Below are 18233 nucleotides of genomic sequence, written 5' to 3' on the forward strand. Positions count from 1 at the left end.
GAAAATGGGGGTACTACATTATGCATCTGGTAAGAGAGCTTGATATAGTTCACGACCCATATGGAGAGCCTTTGAACTGAAATCACTGCACCTTTTGATCTATCTGCAACAGAAAGAAAGTCTCAGAGATTTTTCTGAAAGCTCTTATTCTGTCCAAATAGAATGCCAGGGCTCTCCCACACGTTGAGCATATGTAGGATGGTTTCCCTATTATCTTGATGAGATTTAGGGGAAAAGGTTGGAAGTGGAATAAGCTGATTTATATGAAAAGCGGAAGTCACCTTGGGAGTGAACTTCGGATGTGGTGAAAGAGTGATTTTGTCAGAGAAGAACACAGTGAAGGGGGGTTGCACCATCAGGGCCTCTCTCTTCCATATCCTTCTTGCTGAGGTCATGGCGATCAGGAACACGGTCTTCATTGAAAGATGAGTTAATGAAGAAGTGGCCATGCATTCAAATGTTGGTCTAGTCAGTCCTTTTAGCATCAGGTTGAGATCCCATTGAGGAGTGGGAAGTCTGGGTTGGGTAAAGGGGTTCATTATGCCCTTGAGAAACCTCTTTGTGGTCAGATGAGAAAAAAATGGTTATTCTTCTACCTGCTGGTTAAAGGTTACAGTTGCTGCTAAGTGAACCTTTAGCGAGCTGATAGAGAGACCCGATTTCTTGACAGTCAACAGATAGTCCAGGACCACTAGTAGAGTGGCCACATTCGGGGTGACTTATTGTTTTAAAAAATCTGGCTAAAATGGAAATACAATTTTTAAAGAGGCTTGACATTAATTATCTACAGCTTCATTTTCTTTAAGAAGGCAGTAATGGTATCCAGAAATAAAATATGTATGCTAAGCAGCACATCAGAATTCATTATCACAGACACTTTCCTAAAACTGAACCACATTGGAATTCATTTGGTCCCCTTGCATCTAGGTAAATCATAATTATTTGCTAAAACAAATATAATTAAATCTGCTATTTCTGTTTGCAACTATAAATAGCATTAGTCTGTTGTATATTGTTAACATTACTACCCACAGATCCCTGATACAAGGGATTTAAAAAATTGGGCCATGCTTACTGTTGGCATAAATTGGCCTAGCTGCATGAACTTTAAAACAGAGCTGCTGTGAAAAGTTGTTCACTGACTTCACTGGACCCACACCAATTTCCACCAGCAGAGAATTTGGCTCATTATATCTGGAAGTTGTTGTGTTTAGATGTCAGACTTTTTTCTCCTCCCCTGTTTTTTTCTTTACTCAGGACAATTTTTCAGAGATAATGGCTCTGTATTTTTGACCTTTGAACTTGTAATTGCCTCAGCCTGCAGCACCACAGGCAGATCTGTATTATGGGCTTTGGGTTCCGTATGCTACTTTTGCTCCTGTTGTACTTCCTCTGATCATCATACAACTTCACAATGGCTATGTAATCCCTCAGCACTGTGGCTCCAAATTCCAGTTTTTCTTTCCATTTTTGTCACGTTTGCAAACTGAGCACTTGAAACTTTTGTAAAGACTTACTAACCTGGTGATAGTCTTAGATTCTGGGTTCCTGGAATGTCCATCTCCGCTTCTTGAAACCTGTAAAAACTAATATAGTCTTTTTCAATGACACTAGCTATGAATGGGAACAAATTGAGTTCTCTCTAAAGCAATCTCTTACAAGAACCCTGTGAGGTTCCAAAGGTGAATACAAAGGTCTTCAGTTCACTTCCAGGTCAGTACCCCCTTCCAACTCTATGACCATCCCTCATAACACCATGAAGATAGTTAATTGTACCCTCTATTGGATGTTTGAAATTGTTGCCCAGTTTCTCATGGTGACCATTCACTTAGCCTTCTTTCCAGAACTATGCAGCTCAACTTGTCACACCCATTTGACACTATAATTTCAGAACTTAGTTCTCACCACAGTGAGATGAGTCATATATGTTACTTGTTTCAGGTGTCAGTTTTATCCTCTGACTCAGCATTTGATAGTGCTCACATCAAAGTGTGATCTTGTGGTACCTCCATCTTTCATTATTCTATTAAAAAGCACTGTGGTGGGCTGTAGGTGTACCTCTTGGAGTGCATCCTTCTTCTTATCAGGAGACATTGAACTACTTCACAAAGCATATTTCCAAAAATGACACACCCTTCCTCGATTTCCATTATATTCTCCAATTTCTGTTTTCTGTTGAATGCCATTGTGATTGGCACAGTGTAAGAAAATGATAGAGCTAAGGCTTATCATTGGAGTGAATCCATTTGGAAATAGCTTCATAAGGGCTGGTTCACTTGGGGATTGTATAGGGACAGGGTCCTGAGTTGCCTAAACCAACATGTCTCCAATCTGATAAAGTCCAATTTGATACTATTGTGAATACTCATCAACCTGGTGACTGGTGCAAAAAAAAGGCCTAGAACATTGAATCTGCTCTGTCCTAGGCAGCCATACAACCTCAACCAGGTCTGTTCCTTGCTGACTCGGTCACTGTGCAACCTGTGCGGGCATTGCTTTTCTGAGCACACTTATATAGTATATGTAAAATTTCCTTCTCAACTGGTGAATCAGTCTTCAGTCCTAGTAGGATTCCCTTTGCGTTGCCTCCAAGCTCTGATAATAATTGAGGTGGTGGTCTTTGCACTGCTTTTTGACCAGCGCCTGTAGTTCTCCAGAACTCTGGAATCCAACCCTAAATCCCATAGATGCCAGTCTCCAGGAGCGGGGAGTACATCTAAAGTAAGGTTTCATGCTGTGACACTTGGTCTTAACAAAAGTAAAAGCATATCTTCAACCTTTTGGACCTATTGGGTGGGCTTTTGCAAAGCTAACAAATCACACAGAAGTGGTGTATGTTGCTGGAAAGCAAAGAATGAAAAGCAATTTACTCCTTTTGAAAGGCAAAGCTATATGTTCCTGTGGAGAAATTAAATTATCTTCTCTGAGCTGCTGATCTTCAAATGAAGAAAATTGTCACAATGGATTGTCTTAGCCATCCGTCGTTGGCCCCAGGTGAACAGCATTTGAAGTTTTTCACTGAATTTATCATCTGCACGGCATACAGTCAATAGATTTTTCTCACATCAAGAAATAATACAAAGCTTCCTTACATTTTCCCCCTAAAATTTTGACCCTTCAGTGCTGGACTGGGATGCCTTCTTCTGGAATTGGGAACAGAATATCTATTCCCACTTTCACAGCCTTGTTTCAAGGATTTTGAAGAAAAGCAGACAATGCCAAGCTTGATAACCCCAGGTGAATATGGATGCCTTGGTTCTCCCAGCTCTTGAACATCGTAGTGGAGCCTTGGCTGGTGTCTTCTTCTTTCCTGTTCAGGTAGATCATTGAAATGTCTACCATTAGGTTAACTGTTATTGTAGGAAGAAGAAAAGGAGTACTTGTGGCACCTTAGAGACTAACCAATTTATTTGAGCATGAGCTTTCGTGAGCTACAGCTCACTTCATCAGATGTTACATCTGATGAAGTGAGCTGTAGCTCACGAAAGCTCATGCTCAAATAAATTGGTTAGTCTCTAAGGTGCCACAAGTACTCCTTTTCTTTTTGCGAATACAGACTAACACGGCTGTTCCTCTGAAACCTGTTATTGTAGGAGTGCTGTTTTTGTTTTATTTAATTAGCAAAAAGTGATAAAATAATATTGAAGGCTAATGATTTGCCAAACATCATTCCTTTACAAGATGAAAACATACAGGATGGGTTAACTTTTTAAGTTTTATTTTTAAATATATATTTTTCTAAGGTTTTTACAATAAGTTGGTGGGAGGGTACACTTTAAATGGATTGGTTCCATGAATGAGTTTTGTACAGTGTGTTTTAGACTGCCTTTGGTTAATACTGAATTATTTTAGCTTATTACAATAGCCTAGGTAATTATTACTTATTTAGCATTTAATTCTCACCTATTCTGAGGAAAGAAATAGGCTCCCACTTTGAGAAATGAGATAGCTTTGTGTCTTTCATTTAAGGTATTCTGATGCTACTAATTAAGATACCTTCTCAGTACTTCTGTTTCTTGTCATCATCTGAACATGAATAGCTGTCACTTAAGTTCTTTTTCAGTGATTTATTTAACTTTGTTCCTACCAACCTCTTGTTTTTAAAAGCAACTCTATCAAAGCTGGTAAGCCTGAAATTATCTCTGCCAGTTTTGTTTTGGTACATGTCATGCAGCCGCTTACTTGTGAGCTGGAAGAAAACTGAATCTTACAGGAATGCTTCACTCAGGGCGAAGACATGAGATATTCCCATGATCTAATGGGATCTCTAGGAAACTAGGAATATATCCATATTGCACTCATAGTTCTTCACACTGCTTATTACTTCTGTTACATTATTGCCCAGTTTGCCTAGTTAGGATCAAGGCTCCATTGTGTTAGGGACTGTACAAACACAGAATAAAACATAGTTCCTGGTCTGAAAGATAATGTTGGAAAAATCAGTATCAAAAAATAACTGGCTTGAATATTGAAAGCAGAGAGTGGTTTTTCAAGAAGGGTGGTGATTAGTGGGCTACCACTGATAATTAGGCCCAGTTAAGTTATTGTAGGTATTGAAAACTTGATATAGCTTATAGGGAAGAAAGACTGTAACTCACTATAATTTTTGAATTTCTGTATGAGTAGATGTGGAGAATATTAACCAATTGAAATGAGTATACAGTCAATATTAACCAATTGAAATGAGTATACAGTCAGTAGTCATATGCTATAAATCACTGTATAGGAGAAAATTGTGGTGGTTGTCGAATATGGAATTCAAACACTTTGACACAGTGCTTTTCAAAAGCTTATCCCTGAGGAGGGAGGGATAGCTCAGTGGTTTGAGCATTGGTCTGCTAAACCCAGGGTTGTGAGTTCAATCCTTGAGGGGGTCGTTTAGGGAACTGGGGCAAAAATTGGGGATTGGTCCTGCTTTGAGCCTGGGGTTGGACTAGATAACCTCCTGAGGTCCCTTCCATCCCTGATATTCTATGATTCACTCCAATGATAAGCCTCTGTTCTTTCATTTTCTTATACTGAGCATGCTGCAACAGCAGCTGAGCAGGACTTACCCTGCAATTGCAGCTCTGGTAGGCTACAAACAAGGCCTTGTCTGGCACCTGAGCTGGGAGACTGCCCAAAGTTGGTGTTATAGGACCTTCATGTATATTCTAGTAAAATTGCTTTTAACAATTTAAAGCACTATAGAATATAGGCTTCTAGACTAAAATGAGGTAAATATGTTTAAAAATTTGCCCCACTCGTTTAAACTCAAATACATTTTTAAAATGGTTTAATGTTTGACATGGAGCATATCTGTTGATTTGTCATCGTAGGGTTTCTGTAGCACCTAACACCTCAGTATCTTAAGCCCAGTTCAGTTTTCTTATGAGATGCAGAACTTGCAAAGCCAATTTACAGCAGCCTCATCAGCAAAGTGTAGAGCCCTCAGTCCACCATCAAATCTGGTCAGAGGGCAGTCATCGGTGTGTGACATTGTCTGTCTTTGGCCACAGCTGAATGAGGGATCCTTTTGTTGGACCAACGTGTGCAGGCTGGCTGCATATTAACCCTTCCCCAATCAAAATCAGTTAAGAAGGGATTTGATGAGTGGCATAGCCAGGTACACATATGGTCAGGATAGTTATAAGAGACTGGTTTCTGACGTCAGCTGCAGACCATTCTTCATACCACATAGACTTCACAGAGAAATCTGGGCAGGACAAGTGGGCCCACAGTGAGTGCCTTGATGACAAGTGCGCTCTTGGGTGGTTGAAGAGGACTGTGTATAGTGGTAGGCTCGGATTTGCCCTGATCTTCTCAACCATTCTGGCTGTAGCACTCTCACAACAAATGTGTGGAGGAGTGATGTTGCTTAACATGGGGAGTCATGGTACTAGTGTGGGTCTAATCATCCCAGTTACAATGCACACGATTAAATGTAGTTTTGTGTCAACCAGCTTGACGTGAGCTGAATGGAGCTAGATTGGAGCATTGTATTTTGGTGTAGAGTAACAGTAGGCTAAACTGGGTGATCGGGTAGTTTGAGCGTTTGTTCCCTAAGAAGTGCTGGCCAGTTTGCTAAGAAGGTTATTGTGTGTCCTCACCTTAACTGCAGTTTTCCTCAAGTGGTTAAGATGTGTGAGAGAAATGCATGGTTGCCAAGCTCAGAATTATCACTGAAGCATGTGGTTAAATCCTTTTTACATCAGTGAGTCTTCAGTTATACACATAACTGTAAGCATGTACTTAAATGCTTTGCTGAATTAGGTCAAAGTGCTCAACATCAAAGTGACATGCTGCAGCAAATTATGGATGAAATTCATCCTGGTGCAGCAGGCTTGTACAAGGTCATCCTAATCACTTAGGCTCTCAACACAAGCAAGACAAGTCCATAAGGTTTGTATGGTGGTACTGCCACAATGGAGTTAACCTGAGCCTATGTCAAAACTTCCTGTATTCTTTTACTCCAATTCTTCTCTTTCTGTATATTACCTGGAAGATAAGGAGACACAACACTCTTGTCCTTCTCATTGATCCAGTTTAGGAGCATCAATTTTGTGCTTGGATCATATGGATGGGTCATTAGAGCATGAGTGCTTCTACCTGTGCTCCCAGATCTTTCTCATTGTAAGACCAAATATTTTCTATCCAAATAACTGAAGAGTCCCTATGCTAGGTGGTGTAGATCATGATACCTTATCAAATACTAATGTTGAATGCTCTAAGGAAGTGCAATCTCTCAAAGTTCAGCAAGGAAGTGTTATTCTCTGAAATCAAAGCAATTTCATTTTGGCCTCAATTAAAGAGTTGTCACATATCATCATTTCCTGAGATTGTGAACTTTGAAGAAGTCTTTTCCCAATGTTAGGGTGCACTTGGGAGCTGTTTCTGCTTATCATCTACAAGTAAATTTCATCTCTCTTTATCTCCTGCTATTGTTACCGTGGGTGGTGGTGGTTTGTTTTGTTTAGTTCTGAAGGTTCCAGATTTGATCCCCCCAACCTATGTGATGTCTGTATAAATGTGTAAACAATTGATTGCTATTGATAATTGCAGGATAAATAATGTGGTTCTAACATAGGCACATTTTTGTGATCACTAAGTTCAGTCACAGCAGCTAAGGCAGTCCCATATCCATAATAGCATCTGTCCTATTTGTATTAGAGGGGTAGCCATGTTAGTCTATAATAGTGCGGGTTTTTTACCCATGAAAGCTTATGCCTAAATAAATCTGTTAGTCTTTAAGGTGCCACCGGACTCCTCATTATTTTTGTCCTATTTGTCTTTGTTTAATTTTGCAATATGAATTTGTTGTATTACAGTACCTTGTTTATATACCAAAGTGGGTCTTTTGTATGAATCAGAAGTTTTTAAAAAAAACCTTAGTCTTTTAGGAAATGATGTTTTCTTCCAACTATATATGTAGCTGGTTTATCTTTGAGTTGAAGGAGTTTATTTCTAAGGAACATTCTATTCTTTATTGTTGCTTTATTTTCTTAATATTTATCCAATTGCAGGAATAAAAGAGTTGTCCCCACCACCTCTGAATTTAAAACGTCTGTATAAAGAGACATTGGAAATTGAGCCCATCTTGATAATTATTTCTCCTGGTGCTGATCCTTCTCAAGAATTACAAGAACTTGCCAGTGTGGAAAGACATGGAGAGTGCTACCACCAGGTTGGTCTCAGATATGCAAAATGATACAATATAATGTTTGTGTTTAAAATGTTACAATGGTCATAGCAGTGTTTTTAATTTCTATTTTTAACTGAAAAACTTAAATCAGAAATTTAAAGTAATGTTCAGTACTACTCATCTTCATTTTCTTTAAGAAAAATTCTGTAAAATAGTTTGAGAATCTTAAAAACTAGGTATTACTTAATTGATAGCTGATAGTAGTTTTTGTACAGTACTTTACTCTTTCAGGTCTGCCCAGTAGATCATTCAAGATGGCTTCTCTGAAGAAGCACTTAGATTCAAGAGGTGCATGTTTTGTGACAGCATGAAGTCTATCACTGACCAGCACAACAGATGCTTTCCTGCCTGCGTGAAAGCTGAAAAGGTCTCCACATGTTGTCTGAACTGGTCTCCACATGTTGTTTGCTCTACACTGCATTTAATCACAAAAGGTCAATTGATTTGACAAAGGAGTCTGAAGATCATTTTTCAAGAGCAGGTCTCATCAGCCCATCCATCAGCGCAATATAGCCTGACTCTGGATTGCATCTGAATAAACAGACGACTCCACCCTTCTCTAAGCCTCTCGGTTTCAAGTACAGAGAATATTTGGTACCATTAAATGCAGCTCTTAAAAAAATGCCCAGTAAGGATGAGAAGGACTCATCTTCAAAAGTTAGCTGCTTAGAGCTGACCAAGATTAGCTACAATTGGGTCCATGATATGTGTGTAACCTGACAGCAATTAACCTTTTAAGGTCTTCCCATAAAACTGATGCACTCGTCCCCAATGGGTATTTGAATATGAAGTACTCCACTTTGGATTTGAAGCAATCTTCCACAACTCCTCTGATAACAGCATAACAGGATAGGGGCAGTTTAATCTTGCCTCTCAGCAGTCTTCGAATTTATACCTTTTTCTCTACTGAACTCTAGTGTGATCTGTCCCTCCTCTCATACTCTAAAGATTCAAGTCTCTCTGGGATCCCATCTTGTTATTAATATCTACAAGGGCAGCTTTCTCTCTCTTCATCTTCTGACACATCTGACATTAGTTCTGTGTGATTAGCTCCAAGAACGTTCCTTCCCTCTTGGCCATCCCATATAACATTTTGGAATGATATCTGGACAAAGAGTAAGGGGAGTACTTGTGGAACCTTAGAGACTAACAAATTTATTTGTGCACAAGCTTTCATGAGCTAAAACCCACTTCATCGGATGCATGCAGTGGAAAATACAGTAAGAATATATATATATATACCACTTCTAGGTCTTTAATCGAGAATACACTTAGTATATAGCTATTTCACTATTACATCTTTATAGTCAGTTGTCCCCTGTCTGTGTGCGTCTTTCACACAACATGGAAGAGTATCTTTTTGTAAATATAGGAAAACATGATTGCAAAACAACAAAAGGTGGAGAAGTGGCAATACTATAACAAAAAAACTTCAAAAACAGACTCCAACAAGAAACTGCTGAATTGGAATTAATTTGCAAACTGGACACCATTAAATTAGGCTTGAATAAAGACTGGGAGTGGATGGGTCATTACACAAAGTAAAACTATTTCCCCATGCGTATTTTTCCCCCTACTGTTACTCATACCTTCTTGTCAACTGTTCAAAATGGTCCATCCTGATTATCACTACAAAAGGGTTTTTTTTCCTCTCTTGCTGATAATAGCTCACCTTAACTGATCACTCTCTTTATAGTGGGTATGGCAACAACCACTTTGTTCGTGTTCTCTGTGTATATATATATCTTCCTACTGTATTTTCCACTGCATGCATCCAATGAAGTGGGGTTTAGCCGACAAAAGCTTATGCTCAAATAAATTTGTTAGTCTCTAAGGTGCCACAAGTACTCCTCGTTTTTTTTTTGCTGATACAGACTAACATGGCTACCACTCTGAAATCTGGACAAAGAGTGACATTCTTATGGTAAATCTACTGGAGGTTGTCCTATTTAAAAAGATTAGAAGAGAAGCACTAAGTCTCCAAAATCATCTTCCCCAAACATTCCACACAGGAGACAGAATCTCTGATTTTTTATTTATCTCGTAAATCATCTCTGAAAGCTGAAAGAGTAATTCTGAATCAATGGTAAAAGATAGGGAACAGACCACTGAGGGTTTAGCATTTACTTCCACCTCACCTGATAACTTGATCACCTTTTCCTTATCTCCTCCTGATTATTCAAAAGCATTCCAAGATAAGGTATCAGATGTTTGGCTTATACACTGGACATCCCTGCACCACCAGTCCAAGAGAAGGCCCTCAAACTCTTTGATTTATTCGAACTCAAGGATAAAAAGCACAACAACTCTTCCATCAATAGTTGTCTACTGGAATTAGCCAGAGAGTCATGGTTCCCCTTACCTGTTTCATCAGTGACAAGCCAAGACAGACTTTAGTAGCTCCCTCAGAAGCACTTTAGCATCTTCTTAACCTATCTTGCACCAAGTTCCTTGTTATTTGACAGTCTTTGTTAGATGATAGGGAAGCTTGGTGGAATATTTGTTAAGAGTAGCGTACAGTGCATCTGACACAGATGCCTATTCCACTAACTCAGCAATTTCACTGAGAGATGGGGAAAGGGAAATCTTGTCTTCATACATCGTTCATCAGAAAGTTCAGTTTAAGATTTTTGATTTTCCATTTGGAAGTCCTAATTTATTTAGCAGCTGAACAGACAGCACTCTTAAGAAAATGAAAAAGACAAGGTCCTATGTTAGGTCATTTGTATCTCCCCACTCTTCTCATAGAAAGAAAACATGCTTGTTTCTGCAAAAAGAAAAGGAGTACTTGTGGCACCTTAGAGACTAACCAATTTATTTGAGCATGAGCTTTTGTGAGCTACAGCTCACTTCATCGGATGCATACCGTGGAAACTGCAGCAGACATTATACACACACAGAGATCATGAAACAATACCTCCTCCCACCCCACTGTCCTGCTGGTAATAGCTTATCTAAAGTGATCATCAAGTTGGGCCATTTCCAGCACAAATCCAGGTTTTCTCACCCTCCACCCCCCCCACACACAAACTCACTCTCTGGTCTCTAAGGTGCCACAAGTACTCCTTTTCTTTTTGCGAATACAGACTAACACGGCTGTTACTCTGAAACCTGTCATGATGCTTGTTTCTGCTATCCCTTACCAGTTTTACACTGATGTAACTCTATTACCTTCAATATAGTTATTCCTAATTTACATCCATGTGAGTAGAAGAGAATCAAGTCCATCTTTTTTGCTACCAAAGGTGGCATCAGTAATCTCAGTACCAGCAGTGTCACACTATCGAAGTTCAGTGTCTAACAAAGCAATTTGTATGTTGTTACGAATTATACCTGATAGGACACGCACACAAGTGCTGCGAATTATACCTGGTAGGACACGCACACAAATGCTACGAATTACACCTGGTAGGACACGCACACAAATGCTACGAATTACACCTGGTAGGACACGCACAGTTCGAATCTAGGCTGAGGCACATAAACAAAGTCCACAACTGCAGAGTTCCCAAAAAACACCAAGTTTATTACACTCGAGCGTGGTGCCCTTCTGCTAGCCAGGAGGGGGACCCCGAATACAGATTATACAAAGGTTATATACTTTTTAGCAAAGCATGTTGCCCTTGTGCATCAGAAACCTTAGCCAATAAACAAACCCTTTTCTTATCTTCCACCTATCCCTGCTTGGTGCATTTATCGTGCTAAACCAGTATGTTAATTACACAGCATGGTCCTAAAGCCATGCATCAGTAACTTTTATTATCAGGATGGGAGACCTCACATCAAAGGCCAGGAGATAGGGAGTTAGGGACTGACACAAACCAGATACTGGGAGTCAAGGCAGGCTGGAGACGAGGAGGATTTTCACAGGAATGCAGTATCTAAGGAACACTCGTCCTGGTGCAAGATGTGCTTGCTTTTAGACAATGGTGGGCCCCAAACCAAAATGGAGTCACATGTGCTAACTTTTCCTTAACAATGTCAACCTAAAAGGGAAAGAACATTGCCATCACCCAGCACCATCAGCTCTTTCAGTACCAAGCACCGATTTTGATATTTTGGCTAGTGAGCTCCAGTCCAATCTTATGCAAAGACCTATCTCCGTTTTAATTACATTAGACCAATGGTTCCTGTAGATCATAAAGGATATACCATCTAGATCAAATCCCTTTCATCTTGTCCAGAATGCTCAGTTCTGTGTGTTGATGCGTGTACGCTCCCTAACACTCAGATGTTTGCAATGTTTGGGAGATTCGTGCCATTTGTTCTAATCCTACAATGGGGATCTTCAAAAGCAAAACATTCAGAGAATTCTAGTTAGTGTTTTGTTTTCACTATTGAACAAAATATTAAGGCATAACAAATTCCCAATACAAATGTATTTCTTTTTGCAGGTTGCCATGGGCCAAGGCCAAGCTGACTTAGCCATTCAAACTCTAAAAGAATGTGCACGCAATGGAGAATGGCTTTGTTTGAAGAACTTGCATCTTGTTGTATCTTGGCTTCCTATTTTGGAAAAGGTGAGGATAACTGCATCAGAGTCATCTGCGTTATTTCAGAAACATCTGGCAACTTCTATTCTAAGTATGCAAAGTTGATGACCGGAAAACAAGGGTCTGGAACACAAATTTACAGGTTTCCTAGTCACCAGTGTGATTACATGTTTGAAATCAAAGAAAAACACACCTCGTTTGATGCGTTTTTTACTTTAATTTTCATTGAGTTGTAGAAAATGAACTATTTCCTTAGAGCCCTATTCTGCCACCCATATGATGAATTAGTACTTAATTATTTGAGCAGTCCTATTGTGACTCATACATGCTTGAGAATGTGTACTGCTTAAAGCAACAGCATCAGCTCAGAATCTAGTTTTTTTTTTAAATTAGTTAAGTACTGTACCTGCCCCTGAGTCTTCCTGCTGGTTTTTGTTGTTTTGCAATCATATTTTCCTATATTTACAAAAAGATACTCTTCCATGTTGTGTGAAAGACTCACACAGACAGGGGAAAACTGATATAAAGGTGTAATAGTGAAATAGCTATATACTAAGTGCTGTGAAAACTACAAAGTAAACCAACCTGAAAAAAATGATTTTCTCCAATCTCTGTCAATTAATGTAATCCCAGATGTTGCTTGCAACAACAGTAGGTGTTTTCAAACAGAAGTATGATTTTAAGTTGATAGTATTCCTTTAAACTCTTACTGTTCTGAAAAATCAAATAGTCATAATTTTAATAGAGTACATCTCCTTTTTTAAATAGGAATTAAATACTCTTCAGCCCCAGCCTAATTTTCGTCTGTGGCTTACTGCTGAAGTTCATCCGAACTTTGCTCCGATTTTGCTTCAGTCAAGTCTGAAAATAACATATGAGGTAAGATTTCTAAGGAACGTTTTTATTGAATAGCTCCAAACAAGTACTCATGAGAGATGAAACAGGCATATGTCTTATAGAAGGAAGTTCAGCAAATTGTAAGTAATACAGAATAAGGGGATTTTTTTAGATTTTGTCATTTTTTTAAAATATGAATGAAACACATTGGTATTCATTTACCTTAGGATATTTGTAGTGATCATTTGTATGATCGTGTATGAGAACTTGCTGATCCATGAAATAAAATAGTTGTTTATAAGACTTCCAGATTTTTTCCCCAAATTGGACTTAGAAAAATTAACTTTATTAAAAGATAGCATAGTGAACCAGTGGTTACAATATTGAATATATGTTTAAAAACATAGCTGATTTAAGCAAGCAAAAATGTGGAAATTCAGACTTACAGCTCTTACATTATCCTTATTGCATCCTATTATGCCTGGGTAATGTCGTTGCCTCAGAACAATGCATGATCATACAGAAGTTTCTATAGAGTATAAGCACAAACAGAAGAGTTAACAGAATGAAAGATTTATTTCTGAATTTCTTTTTTGTTTTTATATTTTATGGCAAGAGTGATAACTTCTTAATGTTCCTGCCTTATAAGCTGCTCTTGATACTCTGTATCATGCTTTACATCATATTGCATAATATGTTTTTTCTGAGTCTGCAGTCTGGTGGTTTAGTTCCTATTTAGTGATCTCTCAGAGTATCCAGGGATGATAATCTTTCTATGACTCAATCTTGACAGTGCAGACACTGTTTTCTTCTGAATTGGTTCTGTTAGGTAGGATGGTGTTTTTCTCACTCTCTAGGTGTCTCCTCTTCTTAGAATTTCAAAAATTACGTAAACTTTTATATCCAAAATCAATGTGAATAGGTGGGATTTATGCCTGTTGCAATATCTTAAATTCTTGCCTCAAGAAAACGTTGTAATGGAAAAGGCAACAGTGGCAGCCATACTTAAAGTTAAGAGCCTCTGCCCAAGGGTGTGTATTTCACCTAAAACCCATCAGGTGGAAAATATAAGTTCCACTCCAACTGCCAGTGCCACAGCTCCCTGTTAACACTTTTTCTGTTCATTCTTTTCTAATCTCAGTTAGTCAAGGTAGGATCCACAGAAGTCGCCTGCCAGACCTTTTGCTTTGCTGCTTCAGCTCTTTTTACATGCGGTTTGACTTTGGGTAATTTCACAATATCATTTATTGCTCTCTAGCTTTCAGTCATGCCAAGTAATCAGTTTTCAATTGGTGCTGAACCTCTCGTCTCAGGCTTAACTGGTAGCTTCTTTCAAAGCTTTGGTTGTTTTCTCTGAGCTGGAGTAAATTTGCAGTTCAATGCAGCCGCTTCCTGCTCTTTTCTACCAATTGAAAACAGAAATTCCTTCATTTTAGAAGTTTATCTGCCTGTGACAGCTTACGGCAGTTGCTTGCCCTTGATGTATCTGTCTATCTTTCCGGACTGAGAGCACTTGCTTTGTCAGACAAATTGTAGATTAAGTTTTTGAATCTTTGTTTTCTTTTGTGTTTCTCCTATCTTGTTTTTCAAGGGTTCATTTCAAATGAAAATTCCTTTCACCAGTACCTCACTACACAACATTTAAGTGGTTTCCTGTGATGCTTTCTGGATGGCAAACTCTTAGGTCCCTGCCACAAGACTAATAAAATCTCCAATTCTGCTCCTGGCTGGAGTTGTTAAGGCATGCTGTCCTGCTTAAGGGCTTGGGAGGGATCTAGAGACTGTAGATGCTTTATCTTTCTGTGTTGAGGTCAAGACTTGCAGGAACTCTTGAGCCCAGAAACTTGAAGACACAGAAATCTGACATGCAGAAGAGGCATTCCTGCATATCTGACCTGAGGTATGAGCTCCAGGCAATTGGTTATCTGTGCCTTAACTTTGTTACATCAGTGTGGGGTAGGGGTGACACTATGTTTCTACACCTCTGCCTGGATACATTGATGCCAGTCAAAGGAGACTCAGATTTAGCTATGCAATGTAGAATAGGCAATCTAATGCATCAGCATCTTTGCCTGGATGCACCAGTCAGGAAAAGTGCCTCAGCATCCCTACCTCAGCGCATTGGCACTAATACCTTAACAATTGGCAGATAAGGCACCCTCGTGCATCTTTGGAGTAAGGCAGCTCACTAGCATATAGAAGTGAGGTGCATTGCATATCGCTGAGGTGCCTCATCATGCCAGTGCTTTAAACTTGCTGCAAGAGTGCCAAGAACGTGAGGTGTCACGTCACGCTGGTGTATAGTTGCCAGAAGGTGAGGTACCTAACCACACAAGCTTCAGAGGTGAGATCTCAACTGTCAGACCTGTAGATAAGGTCCACCAGAAGTCAGCTCCTTGGCATTGGCATCTTGGACATACCCCAAGTTTTGACACTTTGCCATGGAGGTGCTTTAAAGGTGTTGGTGTCCCCTCTGTCCTTAGATGCTAAGAAGGCTGGGCTGATATTTGAGCATTAGTTACCCTCCATGGTTTGATGGTACTCACTGAAAGGAAATTGCTTGACTGCATCTGTCACAGAAGGGCTCCCTTGATGCTTTAGTTTGGAAAGGTTTCAGAATAACAGCCGTGTTAGTCTGTATTCGCAAAAAGAAAAGGAGTACTTGTGGCACCTTAGAGACTAACCAATGTATTTGAGCATAAGCTTTCGTGAGCTACAGCTCACTTCATTGTCTTTAATTTGGAAAGAACTTTCGAGCATCGGCACCTGTTCAGGTTTTTGCCATCACACTTTATTGCCCAAGTCAGTTCATGGCTGCAAGCTATCCTAGAATAGAAACAGAGCTTCCAGTGTATTGAGCTATCTTCCAAGGCACCTGTGGGATTACCATATCTTCAGAGCAAGCTTCACTGATGTCTTTGGTGATCTAAGGCTACCTACTGGAACACAGCAGTTTGCTGTCCTTGGTGCTTCTTACATTGTTTAGCTCTTCTTCTCTGACAGCAGATGGTCCTGTGCCACGGAAAGGAAGTAATTCAAGGAGTGGACAGAGCAGATGCTCTTCTCAGGAACACCTGAACCAACAGTGCTCAGGAGTTTTCCTCCAGTTAGACCCCAGCAGCTCCATATTACAAGGTCTGATGGCTCTGTGTTCTGTATTCCAAATGTTGGCAGTTCCATACTGAGTGGAGTTTTTACTTTAGGCACTTAGGGTAGGGACTCCTTCTTACCAATGTTGCGTGCCTTAATAACACACTAGCCACAGTCTCTCTGAGATTCTAGGCCCTTTCCTGATGTTCTAGCTCCTTGGTGTTGTTGGATCCACCACCTCTAAAATCACTGAGGCTCCACAATGATATAATTGCACTGATTCTTTTCCTTATCTCTTCTTATAAGCCCAACATCTTGTTCTTACTAAAGACACTAGTTGTTCACTTGGCTTGTTTTCACTGGTGATTATTATTTGGTTGTCAAAGCCCCTTAATCATCATCTGGTCAAGATATACATATTTATTTAAGGGAAATCATCAACTTATTAAAAAAATCAGTCAGAAAATATTTTGCCACTGTTACAAGTAACCTTAAGGTTGCTGTAAGTAGGAGAAATTAGCCAAAAACATCATTTTTTTCAAAGGAGAGGAAAAAATCTTTAAAAAAATTTAAACCTAACTCTCCTTTGACACCACCTCTCCACTCGATAATTGTCCTGTTCTGTTCATTCCATCTGAAGCATCTGGTACTGACCACTATCAGAAGACCGGATACTGGGCTAGATGAACCATTGATCTGAGCCAATATGGCCGTTCTTGTGGTTTTTTTTACACTTGATAATGGATTGTCACGTAGTGTTACCTTCTTATTACAGTAATCATAATTTTCTCACTGTTACCTTGTGCTTCCCACATCTTATATTTGTGTGTTGTCTCTTGACTTATACTTTTGATCAGAGACTGTCTCTTTTTATCATATGTATGTACTATGCCTATATGCATAGCACAGGGGGCCCTTATCCTTGATCAAGACCACTAGGCTTCATCGAAACATAAATAATAAGTAGTAATACTGATTTTAAAACAAGAAACTCTTTGATTCGTATTTGAACAAATTTGTTTTCAGTCTGTTTTTAAATTAACATTTTTCAAGCTGATGGCCTTCCCTTAATCTTTCTTATATTGCATTTCAGTCCCACAATTTGTTTATTGTTCTGTTCAGAATTCCCTTCAGTGAGTCAACATTATCTCCAGTCTAAGATGATTCTATTATTAGGCCACCTACTACAATTTTTTTAATCAGCCTTTTCTCTTATTTTCCAAATCTAATTAAGTTAATTTTGAAGATTTAGGAAATAATTAGTCTTAGACATTTAGACATATATATATGTGCTGTTGTTGATGTTATTGTTTAACTATATTATATATACACATATACATACACACACACACACGCACAACTAAGTTGTTTTTGTCTACCTAGGCCCCTCCAGGCCTAAAAAAGAATTTGATGAGAACCTATGAATCGTGGAGTCCAGAGCAGATTGGTAAAAAGGGCAATTTGTCTCGAGCCCATGCACTCTTTAGTTTGGCATGGTTTCATGCTGCATGCCAAGAAAGAAGAAATTATATCCCTCAGGTAAATACTGTAACTTCTTGCCAATATTCAGTTTGTTTACTAAAATATTTTCTTTCATTTCATAATGAAATCATTTCATATTTACCAGCTTTTAAGTTTGTTGTTTAAAATAAAATATGCACTTTTTTGTATGTTGGGGCATGCAGAAGTGATAAATATAGTGTGACAAAGTTCCTCCTCTACCTTGGTGGGTCTTGCGCTTATTGGCGGATTTGCTCACTTTGGAGCTTCACGGCAGCCCTCAGTTTGGCTGTTTTCATGAACCCACAGTCCAGGTCAACTCCTCATGTGTCTGACCAGGAGTTGGGAGGTTTGGGGGGAACCCGGGCCCGCCCTCTACTCCGGGTTCCAGCCCAGGGCCTGGTGGAATGCAGCTGTCTAGAGTGCCTCCTGGAACAGCTGTGCGAAAGCTACAACTCCCTGGGCTACTTCCCCATGGCCTCCTCCCAACACCTTCTTTATCCTCACCGTAGAACTTTCCTCCTGGTGTCTGATAATGCTTGTACTCCTCAGTCCTCCAACAGTATGCGTTCTCACTGTCAGCTCCTAGCACCTCTTGCTCCCAGCTCCTTACACACGCATTACAAACTGAA

At 39.4% G+C, this 18233-nt stretch overlaps 1 protein-coding gene across 5 annotated transcripts in view; it reads left to right on the forward strand.

The window, feature by feature from the left end:
• Positions 1-18233, forward strand: part of DYNC2H1 (dynein cytoplasmic 2 heavy chain 1) — a 396411-nt gene that overhangs the window by 229588 nt on the left and 148590 nt on the right. For all 5 annotated transcript variants that reach the window (XR_012667749.1, XM_075127044.1, XM_075127048.1 and 2 more), the window contains 4 exons: positions 7503-7663; positions 12076-12201; positions 12943-13053; positions 17485-17640. Coding sequence is in view for 4 of the 5 variants with exons in the window: in XM_075127044.1 (XP_074983145.1) it covers positions 7503-7663; positions 12076-12201; positions 12943-13053; positions 17485-17640 (554 nt within the window). In the remaining variant the exon portion in view is untranslated. The remainder of the gene's footprint in view (positions 1-7502; positions 7664-12075; positions 12202-12942; positions 13054-17484; positions 17641-18233) is intronic.

This window comes from Caretta caretta, chromosome 1 (assembly GCF_965140235.1).
Source record: "Caretta caretta isolate rCarCar2 chromosome 1, rCarCar1.hap1, whole genome shotgun sequence".
NCBI classification, from domain to species: domain Eukaryota; kingdom Metazoa; phylum Chordata; order Testudines; family Cheloniidae; genus Caretta; species Caretta caretta.